At 35.6% G+C, this 26,009-nt stretch overlaps 1 protein-coding gene across 2 annotated transcripts in view; it reads left to right on the top strand.

Annotated features, from left to right (window-relative positions):
- The window catches only part of LOC121417355 (beta-1,4-galactosyltransferase 5-like), a 44,690-nt gene extending 24,034 nt beyond the window's left edge, over window positions 1–20,656 (top strand). For both annotated transcript variants that reach the window (XM_041611035.1, XM_041611034.1), the window contains 4 exons: window positions 14,274–14,390; window positions 17,176–17,363; window positions 18,095–18,319; window positions 20,361–20,656. In XM_041611035.1, the coding sequence (XP_041466969.1) occupies window positions 14,274–14,390; window positions 17,176–17,363; window positions 18,095–18,319; window positions 20,361–20,517 (687 nt within the window). In that variant the 3' untranslated portion in view covers window positions 20,518–20,656. The remainder of the gene's footprint in view (window positions 1–14,273; window positions 14,391–17,175; window positions 17,364–18,094; window positions 18,320–20,360) is intronic.
- Window positions 20,657–26,009: the final 5,353 nt, after the last annotated feature.

Raw genomic sequence — 26,009 nt, 5'->3', positions numbered from 1 at the left:
CACGCATTTCATTGGATGAAAATCAAATTGCGATTGAGTTTTGTGAGTTACGTTTGATCGCAACTCCTTCCGCAACGGGCCCGGGTCATATACTGCATGGTCTTCACATTGCGCCAATTATACGTGGTACAGACAATGCTGCAATAAGCAATGGAATGCAATGCGTGATAACAATAAATGACGTCACAAAGAGGTACGTGTAGGTCGCATGCGCAGATATGATGTCGTGCAGGGGAGCCCTTTGATATAGAATACATTTTTTTTACGATGCTTTCATTTAAAGGAGTATATGATGTACGCGCCATTCACAGGTAAACATAATGATTGCGTCATTTATTTTGGCTTATTATTTGATCAGTAGATAAGACGCAATACATGTACAGAGTATTTTTTTTTTGGGGGGGCTGTGCCGTGTTGATTTTAATTCGTGAAAATTTGTAATAGAGAACGGAAGGTTTTTCGCAAATTGGGTGAGGGTGGCAAGTGCTCCGCCCCGTCCTCCTTAGGCTAGGGTCCCTAGCCTTTTTGACAATGTTTCGTGACTTGGCTATAATCTTCGTCGAGTAGACTGTCGCTGAAACGAGACTAGCGGTCGAAGAAGAGAGCTGGCGAAACCAGGATGAATGCGTTAACGAGCGACTTCAGTCCACGGTTTTGTTTTAATTTCCACGCTTCAGTCGCTACATGTAGCTCGTTCACCCGGCTTTGAGCGATTTTCGTTTTCTTACTCGTCTCTCAGTTTCTGACAGGGCCTTGTAGAGAGGCTACGTCCTCCCCCGCCGATAGTACGAACATGATTTTGGAGGTTTTCTTTGATTAAATATTAGCCGTGTACATTGTATCACTGGAAGGCAGGGATGAGTAATTAAGACTTCCTTGACCTGTACAGCCACAGTTTCCTATGAACACAATCACATACACACACCCACACCCACACGCTTACATGCGCACACGCACAGAAAAAAAGAAAGAAAAACAATAATCAGAGGGGGTAAACCACCGTGAAATCATTCCGAATATTTATTTTAATTATTTGTCGTTTTATTTTAACAGGTTAGCCCTTTCATTTATAAAACCTGCTCGACCAAGGGGCCCTGTATCCATATGAACTAGGACACATAACAAAGCGAGAATAAAAGCAATTGATTGATTTTATTATTTTGCATGTCAAAATTCAACAGAACTGAAATGAAACGAAATGAAACTGTCAACAAAAATACATACTGTATATTATTCAATGAGAAAAAAAAGACATAAGAAAGAAATCAAAGTCACTAAGAAACCAATAACAAAGTAAAGTATTCATGGACCTGAAATATCATCATTTGAAATACAATAGAATAAAAAGTAAAACCGATTAATTGTTAATCTTGTACACAGTTAAACCATACAGAAAAGAATACAGTGTCCCACAGTGTTTGGAACACAAAGTGAAATCACCTTCACACTGTTAATTTGTTGAAGTGTTTATAATCTTAAACAACAAAGTTTGAGTTTAAAATCTAATTCTCAATAAATAAAGCATGGCTGTTTAAACTATTATAAGGTTTATAATGGGGCAAAAGTTGTCTCTGATTTTCATAATTATTGATAAATGAATGAGGTTAGGGTGAGGGTTAGGATTACTCGGCCTTTGAAATATGCATTGAAAACATTTCCTCTCTTAAAAACAAACTGCGTTGGTTTTCGGCTGACATGAATATACTGTATGCTAGAATAGAATTGCAAGTCTAATGAATACTGATTTTATTATGCAAACATTTTTGTTACTTTTTATTGACCCCGAATGCTCTTTAAATTTGTCAAAAATAATTGATTTCACAAAGATATTTGTACAGAGTATTGCATAATCATTACGAATAAGCACAAATGATTATTGAACAATAATAATATGTCCATTCATATTAGTATATTACCCTGGCCACAGCTGAAGTGTCAATAAATAAATTCCAACGGGTACCCATTCACCCCCACCTGGGTCGGGTGCAGCACAATGTGGGTATATTTCCTGTTGAAGGAAAATACGCCGTGGCTGGGATTCGAACCCACGTCCCACTGTTTGAAAGAGGAGAGTCGTACACTGTAGACCACGACGCCTCATGCTTTCTCATGTTTGTACACATTGCAACGCAACGGCTGAGCATTCATTGGTATGCGCATAGAGGGAGCTTTTGTTTATAATGTGCGAATAGTATATCAATCTTTATTATCATTATTATTATTATATGCATTGACCAACCTAATAAGGTGTTTAAAACAGTGTAATATCAGGACTATTGATAATGACATGAACGTTAAGTACTGTCAAGACAATACGACTCACGTTGCCAAGAATGCCAGCTCCAAGGCGAGGCAAAGACCGACCTTGCATTTGTGTTACTGTGAGTAAAGGTTTTTTAAATGCTTTGAATTGGCAACTGATCACAAACTCGGCAACTTCCGCACATGATTGTCTTCTAATTACGTCTTACTGGACATTGTGACGTCATGGAATGAGCTAGAGCATACCGTAGGCGGAAGTCGACTAAAATTACATTCCACCGGGTGATAGCATGTATGGACCATGGTGATAGTTACTATGTAAACGCGTAAACCAGGTAAACTGTAAATATGCAGGGATGAAGCATTTTCCAAGTGATGTCGGGATTTTTTTTTACCGTTGAGTCCTTTAAAGGTAATGTTTAACTTTGTGAGCAGCTGCTTTAAAAAATTCTCAAACCAAGATGAAACATGTGTACAAGTGCGTGTATTAGAACTAATAAACCCTGAAAACAACCATTATTGAGAATGAAAAGCTAAGAATACAAGGCAAACTCCGATTCTGTAAATAGGCGTCTTATAGACACCTGAATAGTACACATAAGTGTATAGGATGAAATTAAGATGGTGTTTCCGGTCACTTTATATTTAAATTTTTGAAGCACTAAATAATTATTTTCGAACGCAATTTTTCTGGGCTTCATTTTTGTAACATATCACAGACACAGGTGACAAGTGTGACCTAGCTCAGATTTTTTAAAAGTCAAACCAATGTTAACCAATCACTTTAAGTTGTAATTTGACAGTGCTTAGACAGTAATTCAAAGGGAAAGCTTGACTCAATAAAGAATGATACAACGGTTGCTGCAATAAATGAAATTATAGCAACACCTCCTAAAAATAATTGATAATTGATATCGAATGAAATGAATAAGGAAAGAAATGCTCTCTCCGCAAAAGAAAAGCGAAAATAATCGCTAAATAACGGCCATGGATATCCTCCTAGAAAATAGGACAAGCAATAAAATATACATTTGAAAAGAATTGATTAATTGTCATTATTATTATTATTATCATTATTATTATTATTATTAATTAGACACGGATCCAGGGGAGGGATAAACTAGCCCTCACCCGTTCAGAAACGGGTAAGGGCCTTATTTTGGAAGTGTACAAACTTTCAAACTTAAAAATACGGGCTAAAAACTGGAAGAAATTTTACAGATACAACTTCGTTTGATTACTGAACAGACACATTTCTGTTTTAATCAAATAATAAAAATGATTGATTGATATAACATAAAAATCTATGATATGATCTAGGAAAATTCAATATTGGTAATTAAACTGACTTAAATGAATAAAATGCAACATATTTATCAAAGATAATACAGTTAATGCAAGTGGAGAATAAAATCACAAGGTGAAAAGTTGTGTTTTTGAATAATTGTTTATTTTGTTGAACGGAAATAAATAAGATATAAATAAATAAAATATATTTAATATAATCGAAGTAATAGTATATATTCAAAACAATATAGACAATTCAATGACATTTCACAACAAATATAGAAGATAAATTTCATACTCTCATGTATACAAAAAAATATTGTGTCCTTCGTGTTCCAATGAAAATGAAACTTGAGAATCTTTATTACAGGATTTTTATCGGGAGCTGAACATTCAAAACTCACTTATTTTTTGATGAATTTTCGTGAAAGCTTCACCCATATTTTTTTCTAATACCTCAAATTCATCGCCAGGATACACCTTCCCCTTAATGGTGAAAGACAGTATAGTTGCAGCAGACAATTCTTTCTTGAGAAAGTCGACTAAAATCAAGGTTAATTGCAACGGTATTTTCATACACCTAGATCTGGTACATTAATTTTAACTTATTTTTGTAAAATCATCAAAGCATTACCAGCAGCTTTTTCACCTTCTTTGACCTTTGTAAGGTGTAATGCGCAATACAAAAATTGTGTTATCATTACCAATATAAGCTCAAAATCGATAATTCTGATGATCAATAACACAGAAAAGCATATGTGGGATAGTGTAATAATATTGCTTCGAAAAACACCCGGCGACATTTGACAGAATTCCGTGCTAATTTTGCTCATTTCTCAGCAATTGCGCATTTTCTTCTAAACATGCTAGAGCTATTTGGCACATATTATTTCATATGTATATACATACAAACACTTCGGTGGTAATTTCATTAGATTCTGTTCGAACTCATTTTGAGATCGTTACAACAACTGGTACTTATCTTAACCCTCAAGTATGGATTCCATGCCAAAAGTGCATCACAATGATATCAAAGACTGTGAGGAACTGGAAGGTCACATATTTATACAAAATGCAGTCATTTTCTCCACACTTGACACACACATTAAACCTTCGAAATATTGTATTGAATATATCAGCGATTCTGACAAAGTTAACTTAGTTAGTCACCTTGTCGGGGCACAATGTACTTTTTCATTATCTTCTTATTCCATTGTTTGCTAAAACCGTAAGGATGTAAAATGTAGGTACAATAGTTCGTCACACCACAAGAAATACGCCCCCCCCCCCCCTTTTTCCATATTGAATTAATCTATTCAATCTTAATGAGGTAAATGGTTAAGCAATTTACCATTCAATAATTACACCGTACTTGCAAATATTAAAAATTATAATGTAAATTGTATTTCTAAGAGTTTGAAATGTTTCTAAGCGCTCTATAAATATTTAATTATGATAATAATATAGGGTATTTATATTGCGCACATATCCACCTTATTAGGTGCTCAAGACGCTCCTATATTCATTTGTTTCATTTCCAGGCAAGATAATAACAGACATGACAGACTTGATACCAACATTACAAGAGAAATATAAAATTGAGCACCTAAAATGATTTAAAAATTCTGTCGAGAGGTTCTTCACATTGGTTGGTGCCTATACACAGAATGACGTAAAGACGAATTATGTGTAAACATGTAATTGTAATCAAACTTCTGAATAAATTAACATGAAGAAGAGAAACAAAATATAAACTTGTTTATCATGACAAGAAATGATACAAATTATATCGAACCAGGGGGGTGTTTCACAAAGATTAAAGTATGACTTAGAGTCGCTCTTAAATGCCGAGTTGCGTACGGTATGAAAGGCTTGACCGCATTGATCAGATCATGCCATGAGGACGCGCACTACTGCGTATTGATGAATAAGATTGCGCGTTGCATATCATGTACGCGTAAACATTTAAGTGCGACCTAAGTCATACTTAAATCTTTGTGAAACACCCCCCAGCATTAATCGTTCATCAATTAGAAAAATTGTGGTAGGTCAGTTGGGTTTTTTTCACACTGTGGACACCTCGACAATGTGGCTTGTCATGCTTGAATGATAATCATTATGATACACAGTTCTTGTACGCTGCATATCACATAATGATATACGCCCATCCCTGTTGGATACTACACAGTATAAACAGTGTGATCGCTAGTCTGAAAGCACAGACTTATATTTGACACTTTAACCCATAACAGGGGCCCGTTGCAGAAAGAGTTGTAATCAATCGCAACTCTAAAAATCATGCGCAACTCAGTTTTTCAACCAATCAACAGCGCGCGTTTTGGGACTTGCGATTGATTTTTTACTTGCGTTTAAACGCAACTTTTTCTGCAACGGGCCCCAGGTCTACAGTGAAGACTAGACTCCAACGACTCTGTCTGTGTCAGCCACAGTACATAGTGAAGCTAGTCTCACTGATTCAGACTCTGCATGATGCACTACGCGAATTGCGAGAACCAAGGGGTCTGTGCCTGCAGACTATGTGATCACGATGTGTTCACATAGTGGACTATGTGAATATATTATTCGCACTGTTAAAATGCTCGAATTCAACAGTGTGAAGGTTTTGTCACACTGTGGACATCGACACCTCGACAGGTGTGACTGTTCACAGCGTGTTCACACGGTCGACTATATGAATACGTGATCTGCACTGTGGAAATGCTGAAATCTAACAGTGCGAAGGTGATTTTACAATGTGTTCCACACTGTGAACACACTGTGGTACACACACACACTGTGGGAAACGGTTCATTCAAGTAGCGATACACTGTAAAAACTGCGGTGTTAAAACTGACACCAATTTGTGTTAATAGAGGACCACACCCTGGGGTGTTAAAATTACACCCTAGAGATTAAACATAACACCAAAGAGTGTAAATCTAACAACAAAAGGTGTTGTAATAACACCTACAGGTGTAAAACTAACACCACCAATCTAACACCGGTGTAAAATAACTGGTGTGGTCCTATATGTACATCGGTTAACACCACAGTTTTTGCTGTGTATGCGCCTCCAACAACTTGGATACTGAAAAGCATGAATAACATATTATATCATAATGACTTGAATAACATAAAATGTAGGCCTAATTGGGGATGCCGGAAAAATGATCTTCCTAGACAATATCACGTTCTTGGCTCTGTACATCATCCATGCAATAGCTGCATTCTTTCCGTTTGCCTCAAAATAGAATATTCCTTGCACGTGTTGTTAGACGGTGTTTTCATCATGTTGACTATAAGTGACATACTGGGCTTCGACTAATGATTTCACGAGACAATACCTGGGTTTCGTCTTACAAAGAGTTACGATTGATCCAATCAATCTCAACTCATGGAAATCCATTAAAATGTCATTTTTTTCTACATGAAATTTGCGGTTACACTTCGTAATTCTGAAGGTTCGTAATTCTGAAACACGTAAATTGCCTATACCTCGAAGTTCGTTAATCCGAAAACGTAAAAAGGTTCGTTAATCCGAACATTTGTGGCGTTATTCCGAGGGTTCGATAATCCGAAAACGAAATAAAGTTCGATGTTCCGAAGGTTTGTAAGGTTCGTTGTTCCGAAGGTTCGTTAATTCGAAAACAATTAAGGTACGTTGTTCCGAAGTTTCGTTAGTCCGAAAACGAAATAAGGTTCGTTAATCATTTAGTTTTCGGACTAACGAACCTCATTTCGTTTTCGGATTAACGAACCTTCGGAATTACGAACCTCACTTTGTTTTCGGACTAACGAACCTTCTGAAATACGAACCTTCGGAATAACGAACCTTCGGAATATCCGAACCTTCGGAATAACGAAGCTTCAGAATAACGAATGTATGCGGAAATTTGCGCAATGTCCTTTGTACATGTTGTAAGCAAAGAGAAGCACGTTGAATTTTCAAGAAAACAATGAATGTATGAATATACGTCATAGTCAGAAAATATTTCGAATAAACGTGAATGATAGATGTTGACGTTGCTGGCTTTCCATAGTTGTGGTTAATTGGATCAATCGCAACCCTTTGTGAGACGGTGGGGACCAACGTCCTTGGCCTCATGAGATTCTTGTCATAAATGTTTGTATATTTATTCTGAAGTATGACATGTATGAGGAAAACAATTCATTTTGTATAAAATGTATGAAAATAAGGAGTAAATTTTCAATCGATTTTGATTAATTGATGACGAATTCATTTCATTTCAGATTTTCAAAATAATTACGGAAGTTCACATGTCAGTGGTTTCAAGACCCATTCAATTTTTCAATTTAACATCAATTAGAAGGGTTTGGTGTGAATTAAGAGTGAACAAAATCGCACGAACGAACGTTTTGCAATTTTCACTTGCTAGTAGGCATTAAATGGTGAAATTCACTCAACAAGAAGTGAAAGTAGCTCTTCATTTAGTGAAACCTATTCACTCCTTAAAAAGAGAATTATTCACTTATAAAAGTCTGATATATATTAACAGAGATAGAGACTATGATCATCGAATATGTCATTAACAGTCATAGTGTTACCTACTAAGCATTTATCGTTGTCTTTAACATTATCGTTCCCATTTTCATTATATTTAAAAATAATTGTAAGTGTTACTGATATGATTATCAGCATTACATTATTGCTGTTCGTTATCATAATCATCATCATCGTCATCGTTTTCATCATCACCATAATCCCCATCACCATGATCATCATCACCACCACCACCATCATCATCATCATCATCATTGTTTTCATCATCACCATCATCATCATCATCGTCTTCATCACCATTATCATCATCATCACCACCATAATTGTCATCACGTTCATCATCATCATTATCATTATCGTTGTTACCATCAGAATCGTTCTTTTATTTCATTTCATTTTATCGATTTCTGCAACTATTTCCATATATATACATATTGACAATGCACGCTGTTACTACATGAAAAGAAATCGGTAAAAACGGGAGAAGCATTTTGTAATTAAAATCAAGTATGACAATAGATACACAGGATATTCATTTCATACTGTATATCCTATATATTTTTAGACGATGAAAAAGAGGATCAGTGGGGGAAAGATATGTTGATTTTGTGCAGATCCTTGCATCTTTCTTTTCTAGACGTGGACGAGGTTGGTTTTACCAAAGTTTCCCTTGATAGTGTTGCAGTGGTCGAACCAATGCGTAAGAAGGGAATGCCCTAGGGGCAAAACAAAAACTTAATCTGTATAATATATCGATTCCCTTATCTACTACCATTACCATTATCATCATCATAATCATCTTGCTCATTCAGAAGCGTATACATTCGTAATTCCGAAGGTTCGGATATTCCGAAGGTTCGTATTTCCGAAGGTTCGTTATTCCGAAGGTTCGTATTTCCGAAGGTTCGTTCGTCCGAAAACAAAATGAGGTTCGTAATTCCGAAGGTTCGTTAATCCGAAAACGAAATGAGGTTCGTAATTCCGAAGGTTCGTTAGTCCGAAAACGTAATGATTAACGAACCTCATTTCGTTTTCGGACTAACGAACCTTCGGAACAACGAACCTTATTTCGTTTTCGGACTAACGAACCTTCGGAACAACAAACCTTCGGAATAACGCCACAAATGTTCGGATTAACGACCCTTTTACGTTTTCGGATTAACGAACATCGAGGTATAGGCAATTTACGTGTTTCGGAATTACGAAGTGTAACCATTCAGAAGTATGGTTATTCTTTCACTTCGGATCATATACAATGTCTTGGCTGCTATAAGGTTTCTGTACTTTGGGGAAAAAATCGCTCGAATTCAATTCAGTTCAACATTGATTTTTCTTCCGATTGACATTTCATCCATTTTTCATGTAAAATGTACAAATCAATAGTAACATGAATATAGTACCAAAAACAATTAATGTAAAATATAGTATTTGAATTATATGTAAATGGAAGGATGCGTAAAACCCAGAAAGCAGGTGCTTTTGCCGCAATACGCCTGTACATATCATACATTGAAACGATTTAGTTCAGATGGTCTTTTTCTCAGCGACACATAGCACTGAAATCGCGTACTAGATCTCGTTGATAAATTCACATCATACTTCCATTATTCCATGTAATATTATCTTTCTAGAAGCTAAACGATAGCCCATTGGGTATCTTTTCCATAAATGATTCATGCTAAATCAGTTAAAGTATTGAAGAGGCGCGGGGGGATTCGCTTTTAGTATCACGATCATGTGTCACGATCACCCCAATTCACATGCAAAAGATAAACCAGTGGGTGTTTCATAAAAGCTGTTCCTAAGTTCAGAGCGATTTAAGAGCGACTGTTGAACCTTTCTTATGCGCTAAATAATAACTAATGAACAAATTTACAACAAGAAATTATCACCAGTCCTCCCTAGAGTCGGCTTTATGAAACGGCCCCCGGAGTCGTAAAACACTGAATAAATCATATTTACTCAATAGTAATTGGATAGCTTTCTAACAATAAGGCCAGATGATTGATAAATGGATTTTAAAGAAATATCATGCCTTGCCGCGCCATTTCAAACTGAAATAAAAATGTCTTACAAATTAATAAAAAAAATAATAATGTTACTTTGAAGAAGATGAGAGATTAAAAAAGCAAAAGAAAATACGAGTAATGGTCCTCAAATGCATGTCTTTCACGAACAAAAGAAGTGATTTTTCTTGTTTCTATATGATTTCGATCATGTATAGAAATAATCATGTATAATATTGCAGCCTTTCAAAGCTTCAATGCATAGTATGAATGTTCAAAATTTTACGCAACGCTGTTTCTTATGAGCCTTACAGTAATTGCCTAACACCTTTAACAACCATGCTTAATGTTAAATGTTGTTAAGATTATAATCACTCGTTTAAACCATTTAAACAACCACTGTAAGGTCCATATAGAAGCCTGTATAGCTTCTTTTTTATGTACTAAGCTTGTGTGAAATTAAATAACAGTTATTGTTTAACAGTCTAAAATAAGTGTTACAAATGTTAAACAACAAGTTTTTTTAATTAAGCATGGATGTTAAACACCTATTGTAAAGTTCGTACATAGCTTGTATGAAAATTTTAACATTGTGTTCACATGGTCTGTATAGATATTAAAATGTGTTCAGCTATAGTACTGAGAAGCGAATTACTTTTCACGTGTGAACAACTGCACTTAATAGGTGGTTTCAGACCGCCTCGAAGTTCGCCAGTTCCAGGTATTCTCTGATCGGGAAATTTACCCCGATCAGAAAATACCAGGTATTTTGGTAATGTGAAAGCAAACTACGCGTAATCTCCCCGAAAGAAAATACCCGCTAAATAGTAGGTACTTGGCGAAATTACGAGAACTTTCGTGGGGATTTTTCCAAGGTCGCAGGTATTTTGGCGATGTGAAAGCAAATTACGGGAACTTTTATCCCAGCGTGTCGTTGGGCGCGGCGGCGTGGGTGGCTGCTGGGCTAGAGATTTTGAATCTCCCGCCTTGCCTGCTTATCAGACCACACTGCGCATGCTCGTAACTTCGGGAACTTATCCCGAAGGATGTGTTTCGAGGCGGTGTGAATGCAGGAATAATTAACGGGTATTTTTTAGCCTTAAAAAGTTCTCGTAATTTAACGGGGATTCTTGTGATCGAGGCGGTTTGAAACCGCCTATTGTCAAGTGGAATGCTGCTTTAAAACGACTAGAAAGGTATCCCCGTGAATCATCGCAGGACTTGGATTACAACGTGCCAAAGCTAATTAGTAGCTAGTGAAATAAAACTGTGGTGTTGTACATCACATCCCTACCACCGTAAACATAAAAAGGCTTAACCAGAAAACGTTTATAGCACTACAGAAAATCCATGATAGCACGTATGTCGTGTCAGCTAAATGTACGAGGGCAGTGACGGATCCAGGTCGGGTTGTATTCGGTTCATTCCCCCACTCCCCCGTTTTTTTTAAAGAGGCACACACAAATTATGGGAATTTGCCATGCATGCGGAAATGTGACTTTTTCTTCTTGCCTGTCAGTTTTTCCTGGAAAATGATGACTTCCAGTTTCGTAGTGAAACACTTTTTTTTTGCTTGTCCAATTTTTCCTTACAAAAGTGCCCCCCCCCTTTTTTTGGAAAATCCTGGATCCGGAGGATCTTTTTAAAAGTTGAAAAGTGTGGATTTGTTATACAGTCCGGAAACAACTTTTGGCGGGGCACCCTTTTTTCAACTGGTCGGGCATAGAAAGATAAATAGAAAGAAAAAAAAAGAAAGAAAGAGAGAAAGAAAAAAAAAAGAAAGAAAGAGAGAAAGAAAGAAAGAAAAATAGATTACTATCTACCTGTGTGATTATCTTTTTTATATATTTATCTATCCATGTATATATCTATAGACAGAATATAAACAGATAGATGGATAGATATGTAGATAGATAGATAGATGCCCTGTTTGATGCAGTTGGGGGCAAATAAAGGTTTTCGGAATTTCACTCTTGAACAAGAACTCGGATTCTAAATCAAAATCTCTGATCCCTACTGCTAGCAAAATTTGATTTGCACTCCGCATGGTCAGACCATCGATATAACAAAAAATGGATGGAGCATCAAAGCGCCCTTGAGGCTACCGGAAACACTTAAAAGTACTACAAAAGGTCAAGCGCGCAGAAACTTCCACAATTTTGTCTCTTGCGTAGTAAATTCTCACTCGGCCAGGAGCCTGTGTCAAAGAGAGTTTAAATTGACTGAACTCAGAAAAAAATATCCAACCAAAAGAGCGTAAAAAGGAAATTGCAACTGATTATCTATTGATTGATTGATTATTAACAAATTTATTTATTTATTTATTCATTTATTTATCTATTTATTTTTATTTATTAATCTATTTATTTATTTATGTATTCATTCGTTCATTCATTCATTTATTAATTAATCAGTTAATCAATTTATTTATTCATTTATTTATTTATTCATTCATTTATTTATCTATTTGTTTATTTATTTGTTTATTTAATGTTGATTTATCATTCATTTATCTATCTATTTATTCAGTTGCGTTTAAACATGGAGATTCTTTAAAATCAACATATTGCGAACTCGGATCTTTTTTTACATAGGCCTTGAGTCTCTTTTCTTAACGATTTGTTATTACAACACTGACAAATGATGATTTCAATTTCATTTTACTGTATCAGCCAAACAAATTATTTTTGATATTGTTAAACTGCTATTGCAATCTTATACGAAATCAAGTTTTATGAAAAATGACGGATCCCTAGTCCGATAATGCCATGCAGCATCAGACCAAGAAAATATCGGGGGTGGGGGCCAAATATTGGCTGAATCACTGGCCGCAAAGATGAAACTATATTTTTCAGGTATTCCCCTTGCTTGTCTGGTATCGGCAGGCTATAACCGGCATCACATCACACGAAAGCGCAAGGAAGACCGGCTTTAAACTCTTGCTGACCTCAATGATTATCGTCCTCTTCCTAATGTTTCCCTTTCTCTTGCCGCGATGATTCCATGTCACGTGACATGGCTTTCCGTTCATGTACAGTCAACCAGCCCCCATGCATCTCCCACTTCCCCTTGCCTCTTTTCTTTCAAGAAATATCTCCTGTGTTTAATGTTATTTTCAGCCGAGAACCCCCCCCTGCCCATTTTTTTTCCAGTTATTAATAGATTACTAATCGGGTGCTTTGCGTCTAGTCTAAGGCAAATACCCCCGTTTCTTACCTACCTACCTTATATTATTTTCAATTCAATTCAATTTATTTTCATTCATCAAAATAATACAAATAATTACAAGATAGATTGATTCAATTTACATAAATAATAGCATGAACGAAATTCAATATTGGAAAAAAAATGAAATACATATTTGAAAGTGATTTAAATATAAATTAACATACATGTCAAGTTTAAATCAATATAATCAATATCATTAAATATAATTAAATCAATGCAATTATATATCATAAGAAGAATGGAGGGGTCCACAGAAAAGCAAAGCTTGTATAATGTGGACCCCCCAAAAAATAGATACCGAGAACCCCATTCCCTTCCCACCTCATTTTTTTCAGTTATTAATAGATTACTAATCGGGTACTTCACGTCTAGTCTATATAAGCGCAGACTGAACTTTGACCCTTCGTAGAAAACTCAAACCTGTGCTCCGTAACACAAAGATTAGTGATCAATCGCTAAATGAACTGACCAATTAATATATATGTTACAAGTGCAATCAGTTTAAAAGAACTTAATTCGTTATAAAAAAATTATATGTTATCCGATTTTGATGAAATGTTCAGCATTTTGCTCTGTGGATCTCACTCTATTCGTTTAGATATGAATATTTTCAGCCCGGACCATCCCTTTAAAACACCTTCCAAACTTACTGTAAACATCATTTGTAGATAGGTAATACGTACTGCAGGGCTATGCTATGATTTTCAAGTAGTGAAAAAGGGAGATTGGGATAAACAGATGAGGAAAGGAAAGAGTATCGAAAAGAGACACCGTTATCCGTCTTATTCGATAGAAGAAAATCACAGATTGTGTGTTATTGTAATAAATTTTATCTTTTTATTTGTATTTGATTCAATATAACATTTTGTAAAGATGTGTGAATGGAAATGCCAATTAAGTAAAGTCTTATGTCTATTTCTCAACCCCCCCCCCCCTCTCTCTCTCTCTCTCACACTCTCCATCTACAGGTCGCAATCGTCATTCCATATCGGGACAGATTGGAACATCTCGGAATTTTATTACGTAATCTTTACCAAGTATTAACTCTTCAAAACCTTGAGTTTGGCATCTTCGTGTCGGAACAGGTGAGTCAGCCATCCTCTTCGAACTGTAATCCATCTCTGGCGGGGACCCGTAGCGGGCGGAGGGGCGAGGGGGACGTGCCCCCATCTTTAGTGGCCCTTTTTTTAATTTCTTGCTATCTTTTTAAAAAAAGAACCCAAAAATATGTCATTATCTTAAGTAACATCCTATTTGAATTATTATATTAAATTGAGTTATTATCATATTTTTATTTGTTTTATTCGGGGATGGGGTTCTGACTGGAAATAATGATAATAATAATGATGATGATGATGATAATAATCAGATTTTGAACAGGATGTGACACACCCGGGGGGGGCACTCGACCAAAAAAGTAGTAGGGGTGTGCCGCGAGCGAGACAAAAAAGGGGGCCTTGGAGCGGGCGTATTGTACGTGTTGTAAAAAGGAGGGTCCTCGGAACGGGCTTCGGACAACAAATGTTTGTGAAAACGGGAGTCCTTGGAACGGATCGTATTAGTGCGTATGCATCCCTATGGAACGGGCATGCGTGCATGATGCAGCTAGGGCGGCCTCCGCCGGGTTGGGCTCGCGCAGAGGCGATGATCGGACAGCGCTCTGCGGCCGCTTTTCACCAAAACTGCAGCTCATTGTAGCAGATCAATGCGACCGGAACAGCGTAATGAAAAATATGCGAAGCTGTGGAGCGGATTTCTTCTTTTTTCTCGTTAAGACAAAAATGCTGTGCCATATGGAACAGAAATTCAGTGTAAAAATGGGGGTCCCCTCAGCGGCACATACCCACTATGCATTATATACTGAGTGCCCCCCCCCCGGATGACACATTAAAAATATGTCTCTATGGGCTTCCGAAAATAAAGGAGAAGACGAGATGTGTTGTTGGGTTCACTTTGTTGAGGTTATAGGCACAATTTAAATAAGTAGGTTTTAAGGGCTGTTTTGAATTTGTTAACTGAATCATTTTTTTCAGGGAATTTGGGAATTTGTTCCATGAATTAATTATTTTGGATGCGCCACTGCTTCAGCAAAATGCAAATGGCGGAAAGCTATTGCTTAAGATTGCGTACATGCACTTCTTCCGATTGTGTAAATATGATAATTATACGGGGTCAGAAATGCATAAACCCCCTTTCTCCACTTATTTTACGGATATGGCCTATATACAGAATCCTGTCTAGATATTTCCACAATATTGATGCAACATTGCGTAATTGCAGTAATATGAACGGGGTTCCTTGAAATACTGATCGGCATTTTGCGGTCTTGACTTCAGCGGCGTAATGAGCTGATGTGATTTTTCGGATATTTCTGCATATCTAATGTTTGAGTAAAAAAAAAAGTTGACACCTCAAAAATCCCCAATTTAAGGGAAAGATTTGCCATGAACACGTGATTATTATTTATGACCTGAAAGAATATGCTCTCCCAAATAATTAGATACCATATGTGGTACGAGCTAACGCTTTAATGACCAGGAGATTTGCAGCGATGTGAATTTTGAGTTGCGCCAAATTACAGCATGACTGCCCTGAACATATGCTAAATGAATCCAGATGTCAAGATGCCATAATCATATGCGGGTTTTATTAAAATCTATACCAATACACATTGTCAGTAATTTACGTTATAATTGTTTAATAAGTATCGATTCTGAAGTTAGTTTCATTGAAAATGGATTAGCAAATATGTTTGCTAACTCATGTAGGATTTTGGCATCATTGGCATCTGGATTCATTCATTGCAGTCTCACCTAACTTCGGCGCAAGTCCAAATTTGCATCACTGTAATAAATGCCTACTGATTATCCACGTGTGAAGACTTACCACATAAATATTATATCACTTTTTTTGGAAGATACTTCTCAAGACAAATATAACGATTGTGCGTTTATGACATATTTTTCCTTAAAATAGGGATTTGTGAGGTTTCGAGGTATATAAACGCATTATAATCTTTTTCTTTTCGTGAGAGTTGTCTTGAATTTTAGCTCATTGTATCTTCTATCACTGTTTTTTTTCTTCTTCTGTTTTCCTTTAGGATTATAATAATGCTTACAACCATGTTATACTAAATAATATCGGAAACAGAAATCTGGCCTAGTTTTATTTTATTCTTTTTTATTCGAATTTGACATAATATTCAGCAGTTACACAGTAAAAACGCTGTTTAAGATTTTATACAACGCTGTTTACTATATAAACCATATAAAGTATATGATTACCCGTTTCAACAATCATGTTTAAGTTATTTAATATTAGATATTGAAGATTTAAAATCTTGTTTAAATTGTTTAAACAATTACTGTAAGGTTCATATAATAAACGGCGTTGTATATTTTTTAGGTGTAATAACATCATAATCGTTCACTTTCCTTTCCCTAGTTTCCATCTCTATTTATTTTTTCTTCATTTAGGCCAACGATAATGTTTTTAACCATGGTCTAGTAAATGACATTTGATACATAGAATCAAAATTTGGCCTTTTAAAAGGAAAATCTTTTTTTTTTCTGTACAGAAATCGAGGCAAAATTCGGCAATAATTTTAAAAATGATATCATAATCATGTTACCAATTTCTCTTTTCCTTTTCTCCTTCCATATTTTTCTCTTTGTTTCCTTCTTATAGGATAACGATAATGTGTCAAACCATAGTGCATTAAAGAATATTAATTGGATACATGGAATCAACCAGATGTAGTCTTTAAAAAAATTATAGAAATTTAGAAAACATTCAGCAATTAATGATATCATATATCACCCACTTCCTTTTTCTATCTCCTTATTTTCCCCATCTTTAATCTTCATTTAGGCCAATGATAATGTGTTTAACCGTGGTCTATTAAAGAATATCGGATACATGGAAGCAACCAACTTTGGATCGTGGGACTGTGTGATATTTCACGATATCGACCAGATACCGATGAGGGCGACAAACTGGTATGGCTGCGACGAGATGCCAAGACACTTGTGTGCGTACGCTGAAGAGCTTGGATTCAAGTGAGTAAAACATTCATATTCAAACTACATTGGAATATAGATACCTTAAAGAGATGGTCCCGGCTTAAAAGTATTTATATCTCAATACATAGAGTAGAATTCACTGAGCAAAATGCCGAAAATTTCATCGAAATCAGATAACAAATAACAAAGTTATTGAATATTAAAATTTAGCAATATTTAGCACTAAAGGTATCACAGGCCTAAATAATTTCCCATAGACTCGTGTGTCAAAGTGGCGCTTTTAAGAAATTCATAAGAAGGAGGAAATTCGAGGGTTGAATGGATAGTGGATAGGATATATGTCTGACATTCCATATCTGACCAGAGAAGGGTACCCAAACCGGCTCATTTCAAAAATAAGCCGGCACGTGTGAAGAATAAACGTGACAGGATCAAATTCATCACTTGAGAGAGTAAAATGGCCCTAATTCTTCCGCCAGTAAAAAAAGTTCCAAACTGGTCATATATCTTTCCACTTTGAAAAAAAAGGAAGTTAAGTAAGTTCCCTCTCTAGAATCGGTGTTATATTGTCAATCATATTCATTCATTTTCGTCAATCAGCAATATCAAATTTCAAAATTGAGAGTGGGTTGGCTCGAATGAATATCTTTGCCTGTCAGTTGTAATTAGGCCCGTGTAACCTATATGCATAGTGTTTACGCCCTCTACGTTCGTTGGTTTAGTCTTGCGGACAATTATTTTGCTCATTTTCATTTTCTTGCCCTTAGATTACTCTACGGAAGCATATTTGGCGGAGTTGTTGGGTTAACAGCAGAACAGATGAAGAAGTCAAATGGATATTCCAATGTTTACTGGGGGTGGGGTGCCGAGGATGATGACCTTCGATCAAGACTCGCTAAAGTTGAATATAAAATTCATCGAGCCTCGGGCGAAGGCTACTACAAGACGTTGAAACATAAGAAGAAGTCAGCAAGCCAAATCTGCCCTGAAAGGTAAAAAAAATATAAAATCATGCCTATGTAAGAAATTACAGTATACACTGATATCATAATTTGTATTCATTTGATATTCAGTAAGCTAAAAGTCATAATTTCACTTTGTTCTGATTTAAAAGATTGGTCTTATAGTGTCTCTAAATTTAAGTTTTTCATCCTATATTTTGGTCTGTTTCAGGGTTTTTGAAGAAAAATAAAAGCATTTATACACATGCTTCATCTTAGTTGGATTTTTTTGTATTAGCTGCTCACAAAGTGAAAAGATACCTTTCATGAATTCATTTATTAAATAATTTATTTGAATATTTCATACACAGATTTATTTACTTGTCCTTATTAACCTCTTCATTTAATCCTTACTAGATCTAAAACCAAAAAAAGATTCTTTTTTTGGTCATGCCTGTATACACACTATAAAAAAGGGTTCAAATTTAAACTGTAATTGTCGATACACGAGCAGCACCACAGGTGGTGCTAATGAGTGCATTTTTTTTTATTTGTGCACCTTTATGGGTGCAATTAGCTACATTAAGCACCTTATAGGGTGCATAAATGAATCATGATATGAAGGTGCAAATTTGATCTTTTCATGACGCCAGGTACTACCAACCTTAATAGGTGAAAAGGAATTGCACCTTTTATGGTGCAAACGAGCATTTCATGGTTCAAATATTAATTTTAAAAATGTGAAGTTTACCCTTTTTCCACTTAGGGTGCAAGATTACACTAAAAAGATGCTACCAGTGTTTCAATGAGAGTGCAAAATTGTCTTAGTGTGTGAATTGTCAAACTTATTTTAACTTTTCTCAAAAAATATTGACAAGGAAATTAAGTATAGTATATATAGGTCTACCATGCATAATATTGATGTAAACGCGCGCAATTTTTTTTGAAAGCTGTCATTATGATGTTGGTGGTGCACAAGTGACTTCATCATATTCAAAGGAAAAGCATGTTCTAAATTCAAGAGTAATAATCATATTTTCATGGTGAAAAGGTCAAAATAAAATTTTGGTATTAAAATCATGTCGTTTACTAGACCGATAAATAGAAATATTTCTGTCAGAGGTGTGCTCCGCTGAGACTTCGTCTGGCTCCGCGGCATAGGAGAAGGAAAAAAAAAAGAAATTGTTGAAAAACTCCTCCGAAACAGCATATTTATCAGCCGAGTCGAATCTAGATCAAATTCAATTTTTTCTCAACAATATGAAAAAAAAACAATATACAATATGTACAAGAATCAAAATTATTTCAGAGAAAAGCGGGAACTACTGAAATTACTGAAAAGTTCATAAGAACTTGTGAGTTGTAGCTCCCAGTAAAACAAGGTAAAATACATATGAAAATCAAATGAAAATATACACACAGCATCAGCAATCACCAGCATACATACAGGGGGGACGGGGACTATCGGGGTAAGTGTAGAATTAGGCAGAAAAAACACTATGAATATTCACTTACACAACAAAAACTGTGGTGTTAACCGGTGTACATAGAGGACCACACCAGTTATTTTACACCGGTGTTAAAATGAATTGGTGGTGTTATTTTTACACCTGTAGGTGTTATTACAACACCTTTGGTTGTTACATTTACACTCTTTGGTGTTATGTTCAATCTCTAGGGTGTAATTTTAACACCTCAGGGTGTGGTCCTCTATTAATACCAATCGGTGTCAGTTTTAACACCGCATTTTTAAAGTGTACATAACACGTTTTTTAACTTGTTTTTACAGTGTTTTTTTAACTTGTTTTTACAGTGTTTTTTTTTTTAACTTGTTTTTACAGTGTTTAACTTGTTTTTACAGTGTTTTTACAGTGTATAACTTGTTTTTACAGTGTATATAACACGTTTTTTAACTACAGTACACGTTTTTTTAACTTGGCTTGAAATGAAGTTAATGTAGTTGAACACCTCATATTATCAGAAAGATTGTTCTATGCCAGAAGTAATTCACCCGATTTATAATATTATCCAATAAGGCAAATGTTTGTAATTATTTATCTTGTTTTTTCTCCTCCCCAATTTCCTGTTGTAGGTTTTGTTTGTTTAGTCGATTTGCTGAACGAATGGAGTGGGATGGCATTAACAATACACGATACACCGCCAACGTTACGCTCAATCTACTATTTACTCACATAGCTGTTGACGCGAGGAAGGAGGACTGGAACATATTTCCTAAATGCCAGAAGTAGTGGACTGGAGGGAGATGACTAAAACACACTGACTTAAAAGTTGCTCGACTGGCAACTACACACTGCACAAACTCCGGTGTTGATTTAACACCAGCCTGGAATCTATATTTGTCCACACCAGAAAAGTGTTAACCAATACCAGTTTCGTTTTGGTCTAAAACCAGAAAGGTGTTTATACAACACTAGTCAGTATTAAAACAGCATCGGTTCAAGGAGTTACCAGCACCTTGATCGGTTTGATTCCAAACTGGTGTTGTTTCAAGACTTCTCCGGTGTGGACATAGGACCTATATAGATTCCAGGCTGATGTTAAATCAACGCCGGAGTTTTTACAGTGTATAACAGACAAATTTGTACTTGTTTGAAAGAATGTGTCCTGATGATATTCCATATGAAATTTACCTAGAATATTTCATCGGGAACATTCTTGAAGGGATGCTCCAGGCTGAAAATAAAAGGATTTGAACAGATTAACAAAAATCAGACGAACCTATTGCTGAAAATTTGATCAACATCGGACAAGCAATAAAAAAAGTTATGGCATTTGAAGGATTTGCATTATTCCGGTAAAACAGTTCTAGGCATGTCTTTATGAATATTCAATGAGCAAACTGGTGATGTCATGATAATATATCCCTAATTATTCTTTTGTATTGTATGAAATGAGGTTAATTCAATTTTTCACTCCAAGAACTAAAAATAAATGACTTGATAAACGATTTAGTGAATTACATTTTCATTGCTGCAACTGATTTCATAAGAAGGAAGACATATCATTCACTCATGTGTGGAAAAATTAAACAATTATGGTTTCATTTAATAACATAACAAAAGGGATAGTGAGGATGTGACTTCATCAGTTAACCTACTGAATATTCATGACAATGTGAATACAAATATTTTCCAAATTTATTCCGAAACTTTAAAATTCATAAACTAAACTAATTGTTATCAGATTTTAATAATTTTTTCCCCATTTCAATCCGTGAATTTTACTCTTCTTATTTAGATATAAATATTTTCACACCGGAATATCTCTATAAATGACGTCATCAACATGGCGCCTCAAAATGTGACATTTTGCCTTTGTGATTTTCAAAAATACGTGTCTAAATTATAATTTTAAACAGTAAGTGATTTTACCTACCATAATGAGGATTTTCAGGTAGCACACATGTAGAATGTCAGGCTTCAAACTCAAAGTAAACTTGTTTTTGACTAAACCCAGACGTGAATCCAGGGGCCGAAGAGTCCACGGCTCCTTATTGGTGGCGCCAAAAAAAGGAAACGGGGGGGGGGGGGAAAGAGAGAGGGAGAGGAAGAAGAAAGGAAGAAGAAAAGTACATGACAAAAAGGGAATAGGACTAACTGGAATTTTTGTATCATCATTATTGTATACCTTCTTTCTGAGTCATTGAAAAGAATCAAGGTCCCTTTGAAAATTTCAGTTCTCGCTTCGCACTCGCATTGGTTCGATAAGCATTTTTTTTCAGGGGGGTGGTGAGTAGGGTTCGTGCAAAATTTCGAGAAAAAATGGAAAGATAGGGAGGGAAACTACCGAGCTTGTAATTTGGGTGCTTTTGATTTTTTTAAAGTGAAATTGAAGGATCTCTTGTACACATTTGCTTGATTTTTGTGAACATTTTCAGTAAACAAAATGTAAGTTTTCAAAAATTTCCATTTGGGCAAGTGTCTACCCTGCTCCCCGCTTCGTATGGCTATGGTTTGATAGGCATCTTATTCATGCTTACAACAGCTGCTCAGAATGTTTAATCTTCATGAAAGTTCATCAAGATCAAATAATATCATGAATACAAAATGGACTTGGAGAAACGGACGAAGGGCATTTTTGCACACTGCCATAAAAGTTACATCGTAAAAAAATATTGGGTGAAATTTTTACCACCACGAGGGTAATTATGTGTCCAACCAATTTGGGGCAGTATTGTCCCAAATAAGGGAAACACATTGTCCAGAAAGTTTAAAAAAAAAAGCAGCAATTACTTTAGAATGGGCAAGATTTTCATCACGCTAGATAAATAAAAATGCCCCAAAGAAATACTCAATGTTGTTTGGACTTAATTACCCTCATGGAGCACTGGAACCCAATATTTGTTTATGTTTATATAACATTCAGTTAAGGACATTATTGATCTGATGACGTCACACACTACCTTTACTCTAATCAATATATTTCATATATCTAAGTTTTTACAGAGGAAATACTTTTTATTGAATCTCAGAATTGCATCTGTTCAATGAAGCGTCAGACGATGTACAATATTTCAACAAAAACTAGGGTATATGAAATTTCGCAATAGAGAACGGGCAAGTGTGAGATATATTCGTCTTTCCTTAAAATGCTAATTATGATTGTGACGGAAGACTATGTCTGGTTATGAAAAAAATTAATATTATGTTAATTTGTTGTATATTTACTCTCTCTATCAACTCGACATAAGAAATGACTTGGTCTATCTCCTATAGCCATCTTTGGCATTACGCGACGCGGTTTTACAAAATGTTATGCGATTGCGCAGAATAGTCATTCCTGCGTTCATGTATAGGGTCATGGGACAACGCGTTGAAAAAAAAATCACATGCTTAATTTTCATGGCAATGTGTGAATTCAGTATTAAACTATAAAGGCAAACATTTAGGAAATTTTCCTCAAAAATTACTGTTGATTACTTCTGATATAAAACCTTGACGTTGGTGGCGTTTTCTCAGTAAGTGCAATAAATAAAATTATCTTTAAAATATGATGTGTGTGAGACACTTCCAAGTCAGTGGTGTGAGAGTGATATTTAGCATGCGTGAGGGTGTTTGTATGTGTTTGTGTGAATGCATGAGGGTGAAGTGTGCGTTGGGTTGTGTTATAGCGAGGGTGTTTGAGTGCAAGCGCACATGTTGAAAAAAGCGCGCTTTCGTTCATTCATTAAAAGAAATATTTGTTTTCTTCCGTTTTTACAAAACATGATTTTTCAACATAGATTATATAAATCATTTCTTATATGAATGAAGATGAATGTATTTTTTTTGGGGGGGGATAGAAGGCTTTATTTCCTATTAGCAATAGCTTGTGATGGATTTTGCTTGAGAGTGCAATTACGTATTCATTAATTGGGAATTTTTGGAAACTGAAGTAAAATTGCTACGGGCCCACCCTCTATAAAGAAATTTTATCGAAAAATCATGAATCCATTGATTAATACGGTATCGTGTCGTATTTATTTCTGGGGAGAGGGCTGCTATTATAGTTGAACTTAATTGAATTATAAGGGGGATACCGTGCGCATGCAAAAAAAAAATAAGAAAAGGGCCTTTTTCGTGGTCGGGCAAAGCGGAACGTGCGTTCAAAGCACATAACTTTGTTTTAATACCGTTGTGGAAAGCCGGTTTTATAGTGGCCAAAATCGGGGAGGGAGTGTTTTTTTTTCAACCCTATCATGCAAATGAAAGATTTGACGCATTATTTAGGGCACGGAAAAGCTGACAAAATACATCTTGTTTATGGTACTTTGAGATCGAAATGTTATTACTTGTTTACGAATCAATTTTAAAGTCCGTTTACGAACATAACTGTCTACCTTTTAATGATATCCAACCCCTCCAGGATTTCTGAGAGCATAGAATGTAAATCTGTTTAATTTTATTAAATGGTATTTACTTTGGATGGTTTTAATCTACTTTTCTTAACCCGAATGCTGAAAAAAACATGAATGATTATAAGTACGGAACCTGATAAAAATAATGTATTATGTGATGGTGCTCGGTAAAATTTATGTCTCCACAAAATCCGCAATCATTTGTTTGACGGTCGTGTTTCCAACTGTTTTCAATCTTTTGATGTTTTCCCATTTTCTGTTTTTATTATTTGAAACTCCGTAGACTTGACGGTTTTAGAATTATCTGTAAAAAAAATTGTGAAAATTTCTGGATTGGTTATTTATTTCATTATATATATTATTCTCCAATTGTCATACTGAATATTAATTGATTAAAATGCTTATAATATCACGTATAACTTTTTTTATTGTATGGTGTTCATTTAATTGTCCTCTACGTTGTAAGAACTTTGATGGTATCCTACTGCCAACCCCCCCCCCCTCCCTTCTCTCCGAATTCTATTGACCAAACAACGGACATGTTGAAACACACATGGATTGGTTTAGGACTACAGGCAACCGCACATCTTACGACTGTTCACGATCCGATTTGGAACAAATCGTATTTTGCTACTTTTCTGAAAATGTAAATGGAACATATAATTTTTATTTGAGGTTGAAATTATTTGAAAGAATACTAATAAAACCATTTTGAAAGATTGCAAGCCTTTATTTTGGAGCAAAGCCAAAATTAGTTTCAAATCGTAGCCAATCGTACGACTACTATGACGTCATTACGACTAGATATTGAATCTGCTTTTATTCTAAGAAGGATGATAGCTTAGTCACAAATTTGAACATAGGTATTCGTACGATTATTTCGGACATTACACAGTAAGATATTCCATGTCCCAATATTAGCACCAAATTCTATAAGATTTTATTCCAAAATAAGGTCGCAGACAGATCGTAAGGTGTAACCAAATAATGATCAGTGTTAATTGAGAAAAATACATCGGTTTGATTCTGAATCGGTGTTCTTTAAATACTTATTCGGTGTAGTCATAATACCGGCCTGGAAAAAACATTGTGTCCTACATTGTATTCCACAATATGTTCATAGTGTGTACAGTGAATCCAAAATGTTTGTCACAGTGTGTTCATAGTGTATCCACAATGTGTTCAGTGTATTCACAATGTGTTCAAACTGTGTGCAGTGTATATACAATGTGTTCACAGTGTGTTCATAGTGTATCCGCAATTTGTTTTCACTATGATACACACTATGAAAACACTGTGAACACACTCAGATACACACTATGAACACACTAAACACATGATGAAACACACTATAAAATGCATTATGAAAATATTGTGATCACCCTATGAAACACACTAAACACACTATGAACACACTGTGAATACACTTCATGTATATGAATACACTATGAACACACTATGAAGCACAATATGAAAACACTGTGAACACACTGTTACCACACTATGAAACACACTGAATACTCTGTGAACACACTATGAAAATACACTGTGAACAGTGACATCGTTCTTTCCAGCTTGGCCGGCGTTTTTAACAGTGTACAGAGATGAAACGAGAAGCTCCGGGATAATACAAGCTCGCTGTAGGATCACCCCCCCCCAAACACCGCACCCCCCCCCCCAGAGAGAGAGAGAGAGAGATAAACAGAGACAGACATAAACATGATTAAAAGGGGAGAAGAGTGATTCCACGCATTGATTATTGATTAATACCGATAAAAGGATTTCCGCTCAAGGCTGCCAAACACACGTGATAACAAAAGATACGCATTCTGAGCAGCGCCGAGGTTTTCACTACGTATTATAGATTTTAACTTAATTACGTAA

Source organism: Lytechinus variegatus, chromosome 6, assembly GCF_018143015.1.
Source record: "Lytechinus variegatus isolate NC3 chromosome 6, Lvar_3.0, whole genome shotgun sequence".
NCBI classification, from domain to species: Eukaryota; Metazoa; Echinodermata; class Echinoidea; order Temnopleuroida; family Toxopneustidae; genus Lytechinus; species Lytechinus variegatus.
Note: the sequence above shows the minus strand (reverse complement) of the source record. Positions and strands in the feature narration are given on the sequence as shown.